This window comes from Perissodus microlepis, chromosome 15, assembly GCF_051167445.1.
Source record: "Perissodus microlepis isolate ML-2025 ecotype Zambia chromosome 15, ASM5116744v1, whole genome shotgun sequence".
NCBI lineage: Eukaryota > Metazoa > Chordata > Actinopteri > Cichliformes > Cichlidae > Perissodus > Perissodus microlepis.
In genome coordinates this window covers 4,291,571-4,313,917 of record NC_140475.1, presented here as the reverse complement: position 1 = coordinate 4,313,917, position 22,347 = coordinate 4,291,571, and the positions used below count along the sequence as shown (strand labels likewise).

The 22,347-nt window shown below is 43.5% G+C and overlaps 1 protein-coding gene across 1 annotated transcript; it reads left to right on the top strand.

Moving 5' to 3' along the window:
• The first annotated feature begins 658 nt into the window (after positions 1 to 658).
• On the top strand, positions 659 to 6,732 carry bmp2b (bone morphogenetic protein 2b). Its single transcript, XM_084953757.1, has 3 exons — positions 659 to 1,186; positions 2,138 to 2,505; positions 5,456 to 6,732. The coding sequence occupies exons 2-3, from the start codon at positions 2,151 to 2,153 to the stop codon at positions 6,355 to 6,357; spliced, it is 1,257 nt and encodes a 418-aa protein (XP_084809883.1). The 5' UTR covers positions 659 to 1,186; positions 2,138 to 2,150; the 3' UTR covers positions 6,358 to 6,732.
• Positions 6,733 to 22,347: the final 15,615 nt, after the last annotated feature.

Genomic DNA, 22,347 nt, shown 5'->3' with positions numbered 1-22,347 from the left:
TACTGCCTTCTTGGGAAATTTTTCTTACAAGATTTTATCACTTGGCTCCTCCGCAGTACTGAAGTATAAGACAGCAATTCTTGCAGCCAAAGCTGCCACAGATATATTGATAAAGCGCTGCAAACTGGAAAGAATGAAAAAGCCTAATGCAGCCAGCGAGGAAGCGTGAATAAGTCACACATGCACAAACATTCACACAAAGTGAAGTTCGGCAGGAGAATGTGACAGTCACTTTGCAGCATCTAATCCTCTGAAACCACTAAAGCAACAAGTTATAAACCCATTATCTGTTAGACTTAATCCACAAACTAAACATTTTTGATCCAGCCATTAACACCACTGGTCAAAAATGTGTTTATGTAACAGCAGGAGCTGACATGTTATTGCTCAGGGGTGGTCAAATTCACATGAGTATTAAACCATCTAGGGACTGTCAAAAGCCATTTTGATGCTACTAAAAAGCATTTAAAAAGAACAATCTGGAAAAACAACACCATGGTTTTAACTGCTCTTGACTTTATTATTTCTTCTGTCTCTTGTTTCGTTTTCATTTCAATGATGTATAATGAGGGTAGGTAGGGGGGTGGGGGGAGGAGATTTTACATGTCCAAGCCTTTCAGCCATGAAAACGTTTGGAGCCTCAGGGGTAGAGGTCCGCAGGAGGTGCTTTATTGTGGACAAATGATTGACATCCCCTTAGTGACATCACTACGACAAAAAGAGCGCTGGGGGAAGAGAAGGCAACAATCAATTCAAACACTCCAGCGCGGCGCACAGAAGAGAGGCGACGCGCTCTCCAACTCGCAGCAACAAGGTCCAAAAGAGCGACACTTAAAGGTCCGCTTATCCTGTTTCTCTCTCTCTCTCTCGCAGAAAAGTTCAGTTTTAGCAGAAGGCAGCTGTTCGCTGGTAAAGATGTTCAGAGAAGCTTCTTTATACTTAGATCGGTTATGCCTACGCGAAGCAGTTTCCTCGTAAAATTCACATAATTTTTTTTCCTTTCGGGACTGACCAAGACCTAACCCGATTCGCAGCTGGTGATAATATGTGTGAGAGGCGATCGGCGAAGGCTATGGGCTGTCTTTGGTCCCCCAAGGAGAAGCAACGTGGATTAAACACGAATTAATGTGGAATTTATCGGAGCCCAAAGGTGGAACGACGACCGGACACAGCGCTTTCTCGTCAGGTAAAATAAAAACTCACGTTTTTTTCTTTTTAATAAACGCTTAAAGTACTTAATTGGCGTAAAACAAAAAAATGAAATGTTTGTACAATAACTTGCTACACGAGGAAAAGCTTACTTTCTAAGTGACCCCCCTCCCTGCTAGTTCTTGGTTTATATGTGATTATAGGGTGTGTGCGTAAAAGTTAAAGCGTTCTCCTACACACGGAGAAAACTATGAAAAGAAGAAGAGAAAAAAAAGGTCGTTTCTTTGGAAGTCGTGCTGCTCAGATGATGCTTAGGTTTTTCATGTTTTTTGATGTCCTGTCCCGGGCTACATCTGGTACGCACGTCAGATCTAACACCTGCGAGCCTCTTGAAGTAACTCTATCCCTTATGATTACACACGACCGTCAAAGCCCCTGCAAACAGACGCTTGTAACACCGTCTGGTTGCATCTGTTGCTGCTGTGCATACTAACCCGTTTCCCTTCACTGTATTCTTTGATGCTTCTTGTGATCTGTCGGGCTACACAGACTTGCATTTCTTTTTTCATATCACCTCCCCTAACGTGATTTCTTATCTCCTCTAATTGGAGACTTTTTGTCTGATCTCTCTCCGCAAACCCTTTGATTTGTTTTTTCTGAGTCAGTCCCTCGTTTTTTTTGTTCTTCTCTTTCAGAGCTTCTTCACCTTGATATTTTCATGTATCACTTCATGTTAAGACCAAACTTCTCTTTCAGCTTTGACGCGCTATATTGCCGGAGGGGGTCTTTCTCTCGCTCTCTCTCTCTCTTTTTACCCACTTCAAAGTGAAGCGTTGTCTTCCCTTTTAACCTGATTTCCTTCAATCGTTCCGACTGTGTAGGGGGATCACACACAGTTTAGGGAATGCTGCAGTGAGGTCCCTGCCGCGTCTACCTCATGTCAATACCTCAGCGCCAGTGTATTGACAGAAATCAACTTTCTCCACAGGGACTGACTGATCATGGTCGCCGTGGTCCGCTCTCTCATGGTACTGCTGCTCGCTCAGGTGTTGCTGGAAGGTGCTACGGGACTAATCCCCGAGGTCGGCCGGAGGAAATACAGCGAATCCGGGAAGCAGACCCCAGAGCAGTCAGAGAGCTTCCTCAACGACTTTGAGCTTCGGCTTCTCAATGTGTTTGGACTGGGGCGCAGGCCGACCCCGAGTAAGCAAGCCGTGGTGCCGCAGTATATGGTGGACCTTTACCGTATGCATTCAGCAAACGGAGACCATAGCACCAAACGACCCAAGAGCATGGGGAAACACGCAGAGAGAGCCGCCAGCAAGGCCAACACGATTAGAAGCTTTCACCATGAAGGTATGTATTAGTGACATACCTTTACCTGTCAGCCGGGAAGCTTCTCGGCTCTCTCAGACAACCCAAACCTATATTTAAACATGACTCAGTGCGTCAAGACTGAACTTCAGAGTCTTCGCTGTTTTATAGAGGTTTAGTCATTTACAGGTGACACGCGTCTAAGTTACAACTTACTCTTAAATACGCTCGGGATTGCCTAAAACTCAGTAACGCGACTTACAAACAAGCATCTCCTACGCAATTAATTACCTCTCACATATGTTGTGATGCAACATTTAACCGAACATCCCCCTGGGGCTGCTGTCAGAGGTTTTAAAACATCAAGGGAGGTGGTATCCCTGGAGTAATTTGTTTCTTAATAATTGATGGTGTTTGCGTGGGCTCCGAAAACAGTTTTTCCAGACACGCACCACAGGAGCAGGATAAAGGGCGGTGTGCCTTTGCGCAGGTGATAGTCATCACCCTGTTACTTCAATAACACACGACATGACATTATACTAACACGCATTATGACAAAGTCATCGTGTCAGACTGAATTCTGAGTCATTTTTAACAAGACTGAAATTAGTTCTTGGTTTAAAAAAAAAAAAAAAAAAAAAAAAAAGGGGGGGGGGGGTACCCGCCTTATTCGTCTTTCCAAATCCCCGTTGTGCCCGTGCAGTGCGCCATTACGCATGTTCCAATAACACTATAATTGCTCACTTAGTTTGTACGGTGGATACGGTGCTGCTTGTTGAATTTAATGTTTCAGTTCAAGTTCGCTGCACTTCAAAGATAACACATGCTGCTCATATATATATATAAGACTGGCACTAAATCCTGGATGAGGTGCACTAAGTTCAACAACTACACAGATGTTCGCACAGAGTTACAAATAAAGTGGACTTTTATAACTTAAAAAACAGCAGCTGAGAAAATAAAAATGATGGTTTACTTATATTCTATTGATCCGAGGCTATATTGTCTTTTGCACCTGGCTGTGATATTACAATGACTCAGGCATGATAAAAATGAAACACTGCAGTGTTTACTGTCAAACATATAGTGATGCTTTATCACCATTTACCATCTTAAGGTCTATGTTCCATTTGTCAAAGCATACAAGTTACTGTGTCCATAGGGGCTCTACACAGAGTCCTCATACAGAGTTCTAAGTGTTTAACTGGGGAAGTTTCCATCAGGGGTGAGTCAGAGGGGTGGTTGAGTGGTTGCTTGGGTGCTCTCCAGAGGCCTAGTGCAATGACACCAAGTGGCTACACCGACACACTACAAACAACCGTGGCCTGGGCAGCTGGGCTGAGTGACTGCCCCCAGCCAGCTACTGGAAACCTCTGCAACCGGCCAACACACCTTGACACCACTGGCCATTACGAATGCGCTCAGGCTGTGTTTACATACGTCCCCCCCAGCCCTTTCATCCCGTGCTAACAGAGCTGCTGGGTTGTTCATCTTCCCACGTCAAGAGACACGCAATTGATGGCTGCTGCATATAATAAGCATGTATCTACAGATGTAAACGCAGCACATCAAAGCAAACTGCTCTAATCATTCATCACATCTGCTGCCTGATATTCATTTCACTAGGATAATTAGTTTCACTGCTATCAGTTTTCAAAAATAACCATTTCCCATGCCAAATAGAACATTTCCACTACTACACAGGAAGTGGCTGCCAGAGACACGTCTCTGATGAATGACCCAGCATTAGCCTTTATCTTATGTTTTGGCATGCAGCACAAAAAGAAATTAGGAATGTTGATACACTCATATCTGTGGTTCACACGTTTGTGACAGGCCCTGACTTGTTCACATAGCCAAACCTCAAAGAACAGAAAACGAGAGAGAGTGAGAATATTGTTGCAGAAAGAAATTGAGGAAGACGTGAAAGAGGAGGAGAGAGAAAGAAAAGAGGATTTGGGGCTAAGAGAACAGAGGGAAAGGGGGATTTGGGAGCTGAGGAACGAAAGAAAGAGAGGGATTGGGGACAGAGGAGGGGGAACAAGAGACAGGGGGCTTTCCCACATCAAATAAGGAGTGATGGGCCTAATTGAGGTCTTTGTGCCTCTGGAGGGAGATTTAGGATGAGATGGTGGAATTTCCTAAATACCTCCTTTGAAAAAGCAAAGAGTTCAAAGTTTGTGTTTACGGCGCTGCACCAAACAGATTAAAAAGTGTGTCTATACATCATCTGTGATCTTCATAAAGTAAGAGTTCAAAGTGGGAGGGCTGCAACAAAGAAAATTGTAGCTTTTACTAAGACTTCTGTCATTTACTGTACACTATAGAGGGGTATACAAAGATCTTAACTGTATACAGTTTATATATACTCTACTTTCCATTTGTCTTTTATTATCGTCACATTAATTGTAACTTAAGTCCTTGTAATTTCAGAATTAGTTATTAAATTTAATACCTTGACGCATAAAAGAAATACTCCAGTGCTGGCAACATCTACACTATAAATAAATGTTGACGCAACAGTTGGCCTTTCTAGTTTTCTTCTGGCCATTCTCATTTTTGATGAAGTCAGTATATGGTGCAACTTTTTTTCATGTGTACTTATGAAAATATTTTGCAGCAGCCAATTCTCACAGTGCAAACGAGCCATTTAAAGTCTGGCTGACTAGCGTGTTTGATCTTATCGATAGATGGAAGCGCACTGCTTTCATCTTCTGACATTTAACCAGGTGAATTTATGAGCATGACACTAATCGCTGTATTACATCCCCATGAGCATTTCCCTGCTATTACACTGAGTCATACATGCAAAGCGCGAATATATGATGTATACCTGCTATGCAACCGCATGCAATCACTCACATAACCACGTGGTAGCTTGGCTGGATCCATATACTAGATCCACTCAATGTTATTTCTTAGACATGTATGAAATTAATAAATTCTTGTCTTGATCCTTACCCTATGGTTGTCTCTCTTCTGTCCTTTACAGAGTCTATGGAGGCCCTGGCCAGCCTAAAAGGCAAAACGACACAGCAGTTCTACTTTAATCTCACTTCTATTCCAAATGAGGAACTCATCACCTCTGCAGAGCTACGCATTTACAGGGATCAGGTCATGGGATCTGCAAGCCCCACCGAAAGCAGCATTAGTGACAGTACTCCTGCTAGTGGCCTCCATCGTATCAACATTTATGAGATATTTGGAGTTCCTGCCACCCAGGGCAAGGAACCTCTACTACGTCTGCTGGACACTCGAATGGTGCAGGACTCTTTGAGTCGCTGGGAAAGCTTTGACGTCAGTCCCGCTATATCTCATTGGACCTCTGGGAATGGCCACAATCACGGCTTCTTGGTGGAGGTGATTCACCCAGAGGAGGGGGAGATGGACAGCAAGGACGCCCACAGACGCAGGAGACATGTCAGGGTGAGCCGGTCGCTACACCAGGACCAGGACTCGTGGCCTCAGGCTCGGCCGCTGCTTGTGACATATGGCCACGACAGCCGCGGGGGCTCAGTGCTCCACAAACGGGAAAAAAGGCAAGCAGCACCCCGCAAACAACGTAGGAAGCACCAGCACAAGGCAAGCTGCAAGAGGCATGCCTTGTACGTGGACTTCAGTGATGTGGGCTGGAATGAGTGGATAGTGGCACCCCCTGGCTACCATGCCTTTTATTGCCATGGGGAATGTCCTTTCCCCCTAGCAGACCACCTCAATTCTACTAACCACGCCATTGTGCAGACACTTGTCAACTCAGTCAACTCGAACATCCCCAGAGCCTGTTGTGTGCCCACTGACCTCAGCCCCATTTCTTTGCTCTACCTGGACGAATTTGAGAAAGTAATCCTGAAAAACTACCAAGACATGGTGGTGGAGGGATGCGGCTGCCGGTGAGAAACAGGTGGCACGGATAGAAAAGAGCGAGCGGGCACAAGAGGCAGAAAGAGATCAGAGGTTATCATGGACACCCAGTTTCCCAATGAAGACATTTATTTATATGAAAGAAACAGAAAACAGAGCTATTGCGGAAGAAGAAGAAACTATATATGAATATATTTATGTCTACATAAGGTTGGGAAAAATAAATATTTTAATCAAAGGAATATTCCTTTACTGGTTTTGAAAATGTATTTCCGATGTACATTTTGAAATGGGTGCAATACCACATGAAGTATAATGCTCAGATTTCTATTTTGTATTTATTTCTATTATAACCACTTTATTTGTAAATAAATAATGTGTATTTATCGTGAAAAAAACATCCCGTGGTTACTCCAGTGTTGCACGATCGGCTTCTGACAGGAATTACCTGCGAAAACGTAACACGTGACAAGAAGCTTATATTTCACTGATTGCAAACCAAGCACTGAACTATTTTGCTAAAAGTAATCGGAGACCAACAACAATGGAGGTTTTGAAGGCAAAGCGATAGGATCACTGGCGTAATGAAATGTAGCACGTTGTAGGGTCACAGACAATTTAAATGCCCACGGGAGGCTTATAAAAACAGAGCGTGTTTTTAATGCCTTACATGTCACTGCATGGATCCCTGGGAAGATTCTCTTAACGTCTATGTTTATTCTGCTCCCGACCAATATTATCAGATGGAGGGGGAAAAAAAGTGAAACTGCAGCCCTTCTGTGGAAGGTCTGACAGGGCACGAGGTTTATTTACAGTGAGATTATGGCAGACAGACACACTAACAGACCTTCACCAAGAAAAAAAAAGGAAAGATTCTGTTGGCACTTTAATTAACGAAGACAAACAAACACACACCTGCACCTGTTCACATACTGCACAAGCTCAGACAGATTCTTCCCACTTCTGAGTTGCCTTCCTTTGTCATCTCTGAGTCAGAAGGCTCTAATGTGTTTCAGCACTGAATCAAAAAAAACGAATGTTTCACAAAACAGCAGCAGCAGCAGCAAAGGACACAAACACTGACCCGAAAAAGAGCGCAAGAGACATGGTCTCCTCACAAAGACAATGAGCGCGGCTGGCTCTTTATACTGCAACGTTAGTATAAAAGAAACAATGCTCCATCTAGATTAAAGCAAACGGACTAAAACTGCTCCATAAAGAATAGATGAGAATTTATAGTGTAGCCACAATAACAGATCAGATAATGAAAAAGTGAAAGAGTTTGACTGACTGCGTTTTCTGCTGTGTTTGCATTAGAAAGGGTTTGGAGGGATCACAAGGCAGCTCAAAATGCTCTAAATAGACTGTTTTTATGTGAGCGCACATTGGGACCGTGGAATGTTGGTTTTCAATCTCAGACACATGCTTACGCTCGCATGGAAAACCAACGCGGTTGTTTTTTCAATCATCTATTCAAGGGTTTCCTGGTGGGCTTTTTTCTCTTCAAAAACAAATGTGCGTCAAACAAAGATACGCTTGTTACTTATATAGGAGATGTAAATCAAAACATTTAAGAAGCAGGCGTGAGATTTTATTTATGGGTTGTAAAAACACAGAAATGTCGCTTTCTTTTTCCCTTTTTCTTTTCCACGAGCCGCAGATCGTGTCCGTTCACCTATTCTTATCCTCTAAGGGTGTCCATCTGCTCGAGATGATGCAACCGTTTAATTGGATTATACCCTCCCAAACATGCACTCGTAACCGCACGCACACGCAAACACACCCAACAGCATTTCAGATTTAATCTTCTGCACGTGTTATTGGATTCTACCTTGCATCTCCACCCTTTCTGCTCCCATCTGATATCCATTTCTCCTCCGTGGATTCCACCACACCACAACCCTCCACATGAACCGCACGTACCTCTGCCAGCAGCAGCAGCACAACACTAATGGACCTTTAGAAGGAAGTCACTTAGCTAGCCCACTTATACACGATTGATAAATCTAAACACTGAAAACCTCCGAAAAGTTTCTTTCTTGAGCTCCAGGAGTAACGTCTAGGTAGGATGTGAAAAACATTTGCTTTTTGAAAAGAAAAAAGTGTTAGATTTAGTGCCCTTATAGTTAGAGTTCATAAACCTTTCATTGGGTTGGGTGGAAATACTGCTCCCAGTGTGGGTGACACATGGGCAGCATGCCTGTAACTCCCCTACTGCACCCCATCCCAGCTGAACTAGTAGTATGAGCTGGCCACCTTCTGAGGCGGACGAGGGGGGGAGGATCTCATTTTAGAGTCATGTTAGTATCAGACAGCTCCTAAGGGACCACTTCTAAATGAGAGGTCAGGGGTTAAAGCAATAAAGGTCTATTATCTCCACCCTTACTGACTAACTTCCAGGCTCATCACGTCATCACAGGCCAGTGGCTTCAAGTGTGGTCAGCCACTGGTTGCAACCGAGTACGAGTTTGTGTTTCAGAATCCATTTTTGTATTTTATTGATGCACATTCAAGATCCATCCATTTGTTTGTGTGATCGTGCTGATAATGAGCTAAAATTTGGGTCTGTGTGTGACTGCGAATTTCATGATTAAGTTATAAAAAGCACAACTGTGAAATATGTGATCTTGGCAGAATTCTCTTCACCTGCTACACAGACCTCTGCGAAGTCACTCTCAGAGAACAGATTTTCCCTTTTCCTTCTCCATGAACATCTGGCAAATCAGTTTAAGGTGTCCTTTGCAGACTTTGTTTATGCACAAACACACAACAGAGCAGCCACACAACTGATGAGCATAAAACTGGGAGCTGGAACCTACTTGCATGGCAGGGATCATTCATTTTGTTTGGTGCTCAGCAAACCAAACCAAAACTATCTGCAACTCCAAACAACCAAAATTGTAAGGGCTATAAAATCAGTTTTCCAGATTTCTGTCTGGCCCAGAATTGGAAAGTATGCGGTGTGCCGTGTATCTTTGATGAAACAGAGGGCTCATGAGATCTCGACTGGCTCCGCGCCAAAGTGGGACACAAAAATTTAGAGAAGTGAAGAGAGACAGCGGCCACTTCAGAGTCTTTTCTAAGTTTGGATCTTTTCTTCTTCATGTGCTGCGCACACTAATTTTAGAGGTGGTGCACATGGTGTTTTTTCTGTGTTCCGAGAACAGCCAGTGAAATGACGTCCAGCATAGCGAAGACTTTGGCATCTGTGCAGCAGCTCTGAACACATCAAACGGACGGTCGTCCACAGATTCAGGAGCAGAGCAAATATGGAAATGACTTTTCCAGAGCGACTGCACGGATGATGCTGCTTTTACATACATGCATTTTCTATATCCGCATGTAAATTAGAGATTATCTGCCAATATGAGCCACTACTTTTGCTTTAAATACGGGTCCTTCACGTTTTAAAAGTCATGCAATATGAATGAACCTCACTCAAAACTACTTGCTTGCTTGCTCCTAACCATGTGCTGCTACTACCATTACTGTAAGAGCTAATCATCCATGCAATTACAATGGAGCTGGCCTTGAGTGACATGCTGAAATCATTATCTTTGGCAAGGACTCAGTGGAGTAGACCATTATATCGCCCAATTCTCACAGCAGAATAATTTTATGCTAAGCTAAAGTAGAGTTAGAAGCCTGCACTGTATACTATTATGATACTCTGGAGAACATGCTTACTGAAATAACAAAAACTTTTTATCGTGTGATGATGGGGTTCAGCATCAGAAAAAAATGACCTCATAACATCAGAATTGCTTTTCTTTCTTTCAGCGAATATCGTGCTCTCTATCTCTGCTTTTAACTGATATTTAATACAGTGAGAAGCGGTCGCAGTTATTGATGACATTGTTAATTTTCCTGACATTTAGGGCTGTTCTTTTATAAAACTGTAATCAAACAGGAATGGAGTTCAAGATGTGTACCTTGCACTTTGTGGGCACATCTCCACAGAGGATACAGGAAGGAGTTCCATATGGGAGACATATGAGCTAACAGGCTCAAGGATGGATTTGCCTCCAGACACTGATCTAAGGTCAGAGCTGTGCTTATTCCTCTGATGGTTACAGTTAGGTTTGGGCTAAAGGGTAAACCCAGCTGATCCTGGAACCTTGCCGAAGGGCGTCGCCTACACGCCGAGCTTGAAAGCGGCTGTGCGGCTACCGAGAGCAGTCTCCATCTTTGTAACAGGAAGTGAAGAGATCAATCAAAGGGGAGATACATGACATCCCCCAGCATGTCCATAAAATAAATGTCAGTCTCAGATACAGTAAATCTCATCCATAACCACGCACACAACTTCAAACCAGTGAGGTTCACGTTCAGAGCTGGCAATGAATTTAAAACTCCGAACTTAACTGTCTTGTCCGAAAGCAGAAAAGTAGATGAAAGCCCATAACACACAGTGAATAATGACAAACATCTACAGCATTAAACAGAACATAACAGCAAGCACACTAAAAAGAAAAAACCCAGCTGACAGTTTGGCCATCGTCTGCCTTTAAACACCAACCATTTCTCTTTTGGAGCTATATAAGGTTGACATCTTTAGTACATGTCTTCACATTTCAGGACCACAAAATCCTAACAACACAAACCTTGGGGTTTTAGGGTTTCGATGCAGCACCTTGAGGAATTCTGGGCCTGGAACCCAGTCCACTGAGCAACAAGTTGACCCGCTGCAATAAGAGGAGACCTGTTAAGGAGCTCAGGGCCTCACTTGGTGGTCTTTGAAAACACGCTGGTGCTGAACTTTTTGTACTCAGAGCAGATTACCAGGAGGCTGCTTCCAGATGCAGTGCACTGGGGGAAACAGACTCTCCTTTGCCGGGTGGTATGGGACAAACCAATTCCCCCACACTTTTCTCATTAGAGTAATAAGCTTTGTATAAACCACTGTGCTGCTATTGTCAGGGACACACACACACCATTTCCTCCATCCACCCATCTGTCTGTCCTTACGCTACATCTGACACTCATATCTTTGCTGGAATGATGCACGTTAGAAAATGCTCAGGGAGGCTCTTATGATTGTGACCACTGTGCATGTGTGGTATATTAATTATATCAACCATAAAAACAGCATTCTTATTCAAAATGACACTCTGCTGATCAGATGAACATCCTTAACACAGACCTGACAAATGCACTACCAGCACAGCGGCAGATAGGGAAAAAAATTATAGCATTTATTTTGAAAGTATCTTGATTAATGCGATTGTAGAGGGAGGGGAAGAGATGCCCGTTCATGTAAACAGCATGTCAGCAAGCTGTGGGCCCTGGACGGTTCAAGAGCGAGGTGTAACTCACAGTCCTTTGCCCTGCTCTCCCACAGCCCGTCACTGGCATGGCAAACTCTGCCTCACCAAGCTTCCTGTGACTCACTTCCTGTCCCAGCCCTGCACCTGCACTCCTCTGGGTGATGTCATGGCAGGTTTTCCTCTTGGAGTCGCGCTCTCCACATCTGGTGCAATGTGCGTATGTACGCATGTGTGTTTATGTGTGTACATCCATCAGCATGCCTGGCTCAGACATCAGTCAGAGGACCTGTGGTGAATGTGGCCCTTCATAGCTTTCCTGATGACCTCCTCCATGAGGCAAAAGCTTTTGGAAGAGAACGGCACATCAAACAGGCAGGGGAGGAAGAGAACAGTCGGAACATGGATTCAGTCCCAAAGCTGGATTATTGTGATATTTTTCCCATTTGCTTTCTCTCGCTCTCTCTTTTTTTTTCTACGATACAAATATGTCATTTGGTTGCCTCCTTGCATCCTCCTTGTGTATTCAGTACAGCCTTCTGTGAATACTTACTGAGCTCGAGTAGTTCTGTTTTCCAGTGAGGAGAAACAACCTCTAGATGTCCTCAATATCTGTAGGAATAATTACAGTAGGCTTTTCTACCATCGGTGACCACAGTGAAAATGATAGATTGAGGGGAACACACTACTTGGACAGGCCTATGAGTAAATGGAAATATTGTATGAGAATGAGTGAATACTTTTTTCCTTTTTCCTGGGCTGAAAGAAGGGTTTTTTTGCGCTTTTCTCCCTCAGATTGAATGTGTACGTATGTGAATGGGCAGGAAATGCCTTACAGCTCCCGTAAGCAGTGGAGAAACCCGTTTGAGGTCAAGGGTTGCAAGAGGAAGGCAGCAGGCATATATCAATATTCATTTCCTTTTCGGGTACATTCCCAGACCTCTTGCTAGTTTCACTCCTTTATAGAGTGTGTTCTGGATCATTAGTTCTTGCTAGCTGCCTGTTGACAACATTAGCTATTCTAATGTCTGTGGGAAACTGAGTGCCGTGTCCTCCCTTTTGGCGTGTTCATATGCATCACATCGCCTGGCTCTGATGCTGACAGATGGTACTGACCAGAAAGAAGCGAGTGTAAGAGAAAAGGAGGTCACCTCCATTTTTCTTTGGCGTCTGGTTATTTCCCCATGATGTTAAAAACATAAAGTGTACCATGAAAAGTGTTGAAGGAAGGAGTCTTGGTGACAATGCAGTTGTGATGCACTATCCACAGCCGTGACATGAGGGATCGATACTCTATTACCATACTGAGTATACTGTAAGCATACTTAGAAACTTCTTTTCCTCATTAGAATGGGCAGCATTTAGAAGGCCAGAGTTTACCAACATTCAAGGGTTGACATTGGACTAAATCTCCATACTGTCACTGTGCAAACAGCGGGCGTTCTGTTGACTGGGACATAAAATAGTGCTGTTGGGTTTTGGGTTTCCAGAGCGGGATCAGGGCTGCAGTATATTGAGTCCATGTGGGGAGTGCGTTTTTAATCTGAGCCTTACCCGCAGTCCTTCCTGTTTCTAATTTGGCGCTGCAGCGGTTTTGTCCCGAGGCCAAGAGCCTCTCTTCCACAGAGTGTCTATTTCCTCTGAAGTGAATAGTAGCAGGTGTGCTGGCCTGAGATCCCTTGGAGAAGTCTGCTTATGAATGGCCCACATCTCGCTCTTTTTTTCGCTTGTCTTTGTTTTCTTTTTTCTTCCTTTCATTCTTATTTTTTCGTCTGTCCAGCATTCTTTCTCGCTTTTTCAAATACTTTCTTTCTGTGCTGTTATGTCTTCACCGCTCTGTAGACACTCTTTTGTCTCCATCTCTTTCTTTCATTTGTCCCTTTTGTTGTCTTTCCTTTCCTCGAGATCAAGGTGTATACCCCGATAAGTCATAAATAGGCAGCTTATGCTAATGAAAACAACAAAAGACAAGAGCAAGAACGAGGGCAGCACAATCACATGTCAAATCTTTCAAGACATCAGATATGATAGATCACATAAAAACCTCTCAAAACAAAAAAAAATTAGGATGCTGAACTAGACTTTGTCAAAAAACACAAATCTTTACACACACAAACTTCTTTAATTAATAAGCACAATTTCTACTTTATAGTGTTTATTATAGGAAGAGGAAAAAAGTGCGTCTGTGAACAAAAGACGCTGAATCTTGCACAATCTGTGTATGAGCCAGCCTGATAGCGAAGAACTCATCCAATCTTTGAGCAGAGGAGACATGCTGTCATGCTGCTTCACAGAGGCACTGCGATTGGAATTAACCTCTTGTGACCTTCACTTCTCCTCCCTTCCCCAAAACACATGCTTTAATGACTTGGTCTTGAAGGGGTTCAGCCTTCGCTGTAAGGCAAATAAATCCTATCACGGCTAAGTCATATTCTTACTTATCTCTGATGAAAACAAGGCAAAAGAAACCATGTTGGTTGCCAATGATTTGTGACTTAACACAAGAGTGAAATACAGCTGCAAAGCCATTAAGGAAATGAGAGTCTAACCAAAGGGCTGTTTAACTGGAACACATGAACTCTTAATGATGTTTGTGTTTATTCAATTTTGCTTCCACATCATTTGGCCAAGTAGAATTTGGTGTAAAGGTTATGATGAGAGGTTGCAGATTCTGTTCCCAGAGGTTCTGAGTGTGTAGGGCTTACTGGAAATATCTTATTTAATGACAGTAATAAATAAGCAAGTCTGTACTTTGCGGGCTATTGCTATTCTGCAGCCTTCTATTAATCCTTGCCACCATGTCCCGCATAATCAATCTATACAATTTCAATCTACTCATGACCCTCTCGTAACAATGGAGAGGGTTAGCCTTTGTTCGGGCCCCTTTCCCCCTGCTGCTCTTCTGATTCTCTGCCAAAGTCAACCATAGGCATTTACGTTTCCAGCCGTGGCGCTTCCGGCATCTGCACACGCTTATGTTTACACAGGATGTTCAAACTTGATGCAGATTAAACAAATCCAATTTGGAGGCTAAGTTCAATCACCTCTTTTATTTCAACATTAACTAGATGAAGCTGGGGGCCAGATTACCACCGCCATTTCCAAGAGGATTGGGTAAGGGGGAATGAACTGCACACAAATAAGTCCAAAAAGTATTTTGAGAGTGCTTATATGCGGATGGATGTCATCCGCTAGTTCCCACAGGCTTGCATGTGGTTGGATTTGCTCAGTGTGCGTAGAGTAGTTTTTTCAACAAAAAATCTCCAGCTCTCCCTGGCAGAGTGTTGTGAGCCTTCTCAGGGCCCATGGGTAGTTCAGCATTTGTGTGGTTCCCACACTTATGGTGTAAATGGAGGCCTGGCTTTGTGCACACAGGCCCAGACCAAACACACGTAGAGCAATTCAGTGTTATGAACATTTAATTTTGCCAGGACATTTTTTTTATCTAGCATCAGATAGTCGCTGATTGCTTAAACTCAGGAAACACAGTATAGGTCAGACGCCAATCGTGCCAAGTTCACTTTCTCATATTGTAGAGCAGACACTTTCAGAGCTTTGCTGCTGTTTGGGCCAAGCTACTGGTTCAGGACTGGGATGGGAAATTTGGCGGAATGGTCTCTGACCTTTTCACAAGTACAAAGGGACTTTCTTTGTGTCCAGAAGAGCAGTCATTTGTTCAACAGGATTTTTAATTGCTGCTCACTTCAAAAAAAGTGCCGAGTTTGGCTGCTGTTTGTGTCCTCACCTGGCTCCTCTTACGCATTTCAGAGGGGTTCTGACCTTCCAAGACACCTGTTTGGCTAGCGTACGACTGCCCATCTGCTCCCAGCTTACACAGCCATCCCACTTCTACGAAGCAACTCTATTCAGGATGGCTAGCTGTCCGCCTAATTGTATCACATTCTACATGCTTTGTCCTGGCATTCCCTTGCTAGCAAAAGGTTGCCAAAATCTCATCCGCCACATCAGAGGGCCCTATTAACCCCTGACCCCTGGTTGGTGTGTGTGGACAAGGTCGCTCCTCACACCCAACGCCGGGCCCATTAACACGTCGCCCCACAGTAGAAAAACTATTTTGACGGGCTGTAATTGGCGCTAAGTGATGGTGGACAAAGGCCCCCTCTGTGCTGCCCGCTGGACTGAACAGTACTGACCACTCTTGGAGCTTCACGCTTGACATTTCCTTTCTGAGTCCAATGTGAGAAGAGAGGACCTGGGGAAGCCCCTTCCTGCACCACCACCTCCTCCATTTCTCCACCCCGTCAGCCCTTTCCATATGCCACGGTGCTCCTTTGAAAACGTGAGATAATGAGGGTCTCAGGAGAGAACAGGCCAGAGCAGGATTGCCTGGTCTAGATCTGTGGACGCTGATTAATCCAATGGTAGGCCATTCCTTTCAGAGTCACCCTAATTAGTTTATGTTAGCTGGAGAAGGTCAGGGGGGCGTGTTCGACTGAGGCCTTTTCTTTAAATGCCACAATAGTGTGATGATCTGTGGATGCAGGTGCAGCATTCGGCTGCTTTTATGTTGCTGAGCCGCTTTGGGTCTCGGTTGTACGGTTCAGTTGCAACCTGGCAAAGACAATGAGGTCTTTTACTTGTGAGTATATGACATTTTTGAAAACAAGCCTCCAGCCATCTAGTTTTCCTTTCTCAGGCTTTCCAAGTTCATTAGTCATAAACTCAAATATTATAACGCTCTACAAATAGCACAGGGAAAACCCTCAGCATTGTATGTGGTATAGTGGTTGAAAAACTGAAAAGGCTGCAAGCCAGGACTTCCGAACAACTATAGACTATGGAGAATAATTTACTGGTAGTCTTGGCCTGTGTGATTGTATTTCTAACCCAGAGCAGACCCAGTATATTCAAACCACTTCAAATTAGTTACTATGCGAATAAGAAGTTTCCTTGAAACTTATCACCATTTACGTTGACTGACTTCATATTTATGGCAAATGCAAATCCTTTTAATGATTGACTGTGATCCCAAATTCCCCCTATCTGTGTACATCATGAGTCCTTAGTAACAGCCCAAGGCAACCCAGCCAGGCTTCTCTCACACAAAGCTCTATACTTAAGACAGGTCTAACTCCCTTCCCCATAGGCCATGCCATGCTCTCATCCCCGTATTTAACATTCTGACGTCAGAAAGAAGCAGAGGAGGCAGCAGAGGAGACTTTAATACTAAATCTCTCCCCCTGTCATTATCGGCCCCTGTGACCGCCTATCAGAGGCCCTTGAGTGATGTGGGAAAGCCTGTGCCCTGTCCTCCCAACTCCTGTAGGCCAGGCCGCCTGTTCTGTCCAAACCAAACTGAAAACTACAGGACAGGAACAGCTAGGGTTGACATCAATGAGGCGCCGAGCTCTTTATGCCCACTCTGTGGTCAGGAGGAGAGAAGCCTGGATATTAATCTCTTTTACTCACGTCTTTCCTCGCGTGTTTCCTTCCTCTTTCCCCTCCTCACCATGAAAGCTATATATCTGGGCTCTCAATCACATTACAGCTTAATCAAATAAAAGCAGGGAGTGTTTCTTTTGGTAGCTGCTGCAATTACAGTCGCAGCTGGAGGAAACATCCTCTCCAACACCGATACTGTGTTTGGAAGGTAGAAAGAAATTAACGTTGTGTCCTCAGCCCAGCTGAGTGATGTATAGTGCCAGCCACTCTTTGCCTGTTTTGCTTTAACCTGTAAAACATTAGATGGACTGATAAGTAACTGCTTTAAACAGATGGTATTCCACATAAAATGACACAATAGAGATCCAAAAACATCAAGATTATGTCTAATAAGTAGTAACTAGTTAAATGCTGACTGTGAGAAACCTCATTATTATTGTGGCTTTTCAAACACCTGTGGTGAAGTGAAAAAACCAACTGCCAACTCAGTCAGTCAGTCCACCAGCCCATGTGATGTGGGCCTTTATGAGAGGACACCTGCAGCACCCAGCGTCCTCAGTCAGCTTTGTGAAAGCCTCGGAACTGGGTGGGGGACAGAGGGGAGAGCTGGAGGGCCAGACCCAGGTTTGTGCCCCGAAGGCCTTAACTATCACCCCAGTCCATGGGTTGCCTTTGGCCTTGCTAACTGTTCCATGAAATGGGCCCCAGGAACAGTGCAAACCTCCCAGAAACAGGCTGCTCACTGTTAGCCAACAGTGCTCTCTTTGTGTGAAAATTGTCAGAGCTGGCCCTTTTCTGCACCGGTCCTGCCTTTCTTTTGAGCCTCAGCTGTGAGCAAACAAAGCTGGCTTAAAGGTCTGCGTGATGGTTAGCTAGGTAGCTGGCTAGCAGCATTAGTGTTTGTGTGAGTGAGAGCAATGTAGTTTATGTTTCCCGTGTGAGCAGGTGGGCTTTCATTGACTAATTAGAGAAGATGACAATTACTCGCATTGTAACATGCACGTACCCTCATGGTAAAAAATATACGCTTTCAAATCTAAGATTTTACACATGATGACATAATAAAAATGATTTAGTCATTCCCAGATCTGAAAATGAGGGAAATACAACCTCAGATAAACAACAACACATGAGACAAAATGCAGAAGCAGTGTGTGTAAAACTAAGTACACCCCATGTGTAGGTAGTAAAACTACATTTAGCAACAATAGCTTGATTTGTTTCCTGTATGATTATCATTTCATTCTGTCATGTTGTTATAGAGGACTTTTGACCCACTCTTCTTTTCGATGCACTTTTAGTTCTGTGGATTTTTTTTTTTTTTGCACATCTCTATCCCACCACAGCATTTCAGTCAGGTTAAAGTGTGAATTCAACCAATGAAGCACCTTGATTCTTTTCTTTTTTAGCCATTCTGTTGCTTATTTGCTGCTGTGCTTGCGATCATTGTCCCATTGGAAGACCCAGTTTCAGCCAAAAGACACCCTTCCAGTCATCTTGTGGTTTGTGCAAACCTAAGTTGGGCTGCTATGTTTTGTTTTGTTTTTGAGAGAAGAGGTTTCCAAGCAAACCATACTTGTTCAGTCTTTTTCTAATTGTACTCTCATGAATTTTAACATTTAATATGTAGAGTCTAAGATGTAGCTCTTGGGTATTTTGCAGTTTCTCTGGCTACGTTCACACTGCAGGTCTTAATGCTCAATTCCGATTTTTTGATCAAATCCTATTTTTTTGTCTGTTCGTTCACACTACAAATAAAATGTGACAGCAAACGCGCTCTAGTGTGAACCCTCAAAGAGGCCCACATGCGCAAAAGAAGACGTCACACACAACACGCTCTGTTTAGACCCAGACCAAACAGTATTGTTTGACTGATGGCCTTAATATAAAGACTCGTTTCGGACTTTACGTTTCCCGATTTTGCTTTAAGTTATAAAGTTATTTTGTTCTTTACATATGGCCTAATAATTATCCTTATTGCCGTTTAGAGAGGAGCGGTGCTTCAAAGGATAGTTGCAGATTTCTGTCAGAATCTGCAGATTATACAGTACAAATAAAATGTTCACGTTTCTCCAACGCTGTCTTCCCAACAGTTTCACTGACATCTACACTGGATGGCCAGGAAGCGTTCACGATGCCTTCTCGGGCGCTTCTCCGGCGCTGATAATTGGCGTCTGTCTTGTGTCAGTGACGTAAAAGACGGATTTAATGCGACACGACCATTCAAACAGAAGTCGCTTTCTAAAACATCGGATATGTATCGGATTCAGCACCACATATGAAAGTGACCCAGGTCGGATTTGAAAATATCGGATTTGTGCCGTTCACACTGTCATACCATGATCGGATATGGGTCGCATAGGGTCAAAAAAGTTGGATTTGATGCGCTTTCGCCTGCAGTGTGAACGTAGCCTCTAAGTAGTGCACAATCTGACCTTGGGGTGAATTTGACAGCCACTCTTGGGAAGTCAACTGTCGTGAATGTTTTCCACTTGTGAATAATATTTCTCACTGTAGAATGACGTCAACTTCAACTTCGAATTGATTGTTTTGCAACATTACAGTGACTTTAAGGGTAAAACAAATGATTTTACACATGCATAAATCATCCAAGCAGAGTTGATTTATGCATGTTTATTTCAAATAATGTTGATTGTGTTGTCACGGCATAAAATGTTTTGAGGAAACAGAAGAAACATTTATTGAATGCTATCTGTTATGGGGTTTCATCTGCGGTTGAAATGGACCATCAAGTCACCACAGCTTTTGGTTCACATGAGTGAACTCCCTACAAGATTTCTTCATTTTCAAAGCTGTGTGTAACACAGAGAAGCTACACAGCACTACAAAAATGAGCAATAACTACAAGTGCCATGGCAATGATAAATGCTTCACCATATTTACTGAGGTGGATAAACTCTGCTACAGCAGCTTTTTCCTTTTTTCCTCTCCTTTTGGATGGAATGGAAAACCAGTAGCACTTGGTTTAACCGCATTTAACTTTGCATAATTGTTCCCAAGGTTGCTGTTTTTTATTTCTAGGCTTTCTGTGCCAATATAATTCAATCTCTGTGGCCAAGCCAAATATTTGCAGCATGGCTTATGCTTCTAAACTGAGCTGTAGTGGGCAAAAGCGGTTTTGCCTCGCCACCAGCACTGCACAGACAAGGCAATAAACAGATTCGCTGCTCATCAACAACAAATCTGCTTCTAATCACTGATTGTCAGTGTCATTCCGTCCTCTGTTTTACAATAAAATTTGCGCGATTAGATCAACACGCAGTCGTCCAGAGCACTGAAGTTTTATTATGCTTCAATCCACACCTTGCTCGGCACTGAACCTCATGCTGGATGGCTTGATGCAGCTGTTTACTACTCCGCTGGAACAGATGACACAAACTAGAGGGAGTCAAAGTCATTTACAGTTAGTTAAATTCCCTGCTGAGAGGCCTTGTTAAATGTTTCTTCCACAGACTTTGCTGGGAAATATTTGCAATGGTTTCCATCCAGATCTGGGTCATTCGGTTCCACATTCACTGCACAGGTGAGCTGGAGCAGGTTTGTTTGGCATTGGTCATTGGCTGTCCTTTCCTTTCCACAGGGCTGGGAAAGCAGTACCACAAACAGCTTGCAACAACAAGAGATGCTTTTGTCCAGGTTACCGCAGCAAAATGACACCGCTAAGCTACCTGCTGCCAATGTTGTCCAGGTCTCCCAGGACAGTCCCTGGGGGCTACCAGACCTGCTGCAGGCCAGACAAATAGATTCAGAAGGAGAGTGAGAGCCCTCGGGAGAATAGGTAACACTGTCAGCTGGTTGTTCAGCTGCAGCATACAGATGAAAACAACCTCTTTCACATGGAGTGTATTTTGGCTTTCAGAGCTATAATCATAGATGATTAGCCTAAGAACTCAATTCTGAGCGGGGACTATTTCTTATTCCTGTCACACTGTCAGAAATTATATTTACCTACCACTTTTCCCAACTGTCTCAAGACATAAAGGGCAACTTCACTGATCAGTGGAAATCAGGCAGGGGTGTTATATTTATTTTAAATATTAAAAGGGTTCACTTCATTTCACAGTGTATGTACAGGTTCACACGTATGACTGCAAGACAGCAGGGATGCTGTGGTGTTCCACATGGCACATTCAGGCCAGAAAAGAGAGAGCCTCAAATCACAATTTTTAAAACCAAATTAAACTAACAGTTTATAAGGGATCACTTAAAAGAACCCAAATGCAATACAGCTATGTGCTAACCTAATGCGACATATGCTTTAAATGTTGAATAAACTTGCAACAATCAAACAAAAGCCAATGAAACCTATTTTGGTGTCTTTTAAGCACAAGAGAGATGTCTCGAGAGGAAAACAATACCATCCAATCAGCAGCCGTATCCTGCAGTGGGAAATGGAAATGGATCTGTTGCAATTGGAAAAAAGAAAACTGTTCAATGCGGCATCATTTCCTTCTAAAAAAAAACCACACAAAAAAACTTTTGTATGACATTAATATGGCAAATTAGTTCAAAAACCTGAAAAAGTAGTAAGTAACTTATTAGAATGCGTTGTGTATACTTGATAGAAAGGCTAGGGTTATGATATTAGGGCTACAAAGTCAAGTTCTCCTGGCAATCCCAGTACATCATCTTGTTGCCAGACCACATCAGCTGGTGGCTGAAGTGATGCCATTCTTCATCCATCTTCATTTGCTAATTCAGTTCATAAGTGGCTGGAGCCTATCCCAGCTGTCATGGGGCAAAGGGCGAAGTACACCCTAGAGAGGTCGCCAGTCTATTGCAGAGCTAACACAGAGAGACACACAACCAGTGACACTGAAATTCAAACCTATGCCAATTAACCTAAGTCATGCATGTCTTTGGAAGCTGGAGTACTTGGGTGAACCCATGCAACCACGGGAAGATCCAAGACCTTCTTGCTGTCAGGTGAGAGTGCACAACCTTGGTTTCAATCTGCATTTTGTAAATTCAAATCTCCTGTCTCTAATCGCTACTGTCTTGGCAACCCATCCGCACCTCAGTTTCCCCTTTTCATATTGTGTCTGACTTAATCAATGATCAAAATCATCTCCTGTCACTAATAGCCAGTATATGTGTGTGTGCACACGTGCATGCATGTGTGTGTGTGTGTGTGTGTGTGTGTGCGTGTGTGGTTTTGCATGAGGTTTGGCTTTTCATTTATGTACATGGAATAAAAGGGAGATCCCCGAACAAAGCCATACTGCCAAATATAAATTACTGCAGATGGAAACAACAGTTCCCCTTTGGCAATAATGATGGACCAAATCACTGCCACAGCTTCCTTCACAGTACAGCGGTCCCTCGCTATAAGGCG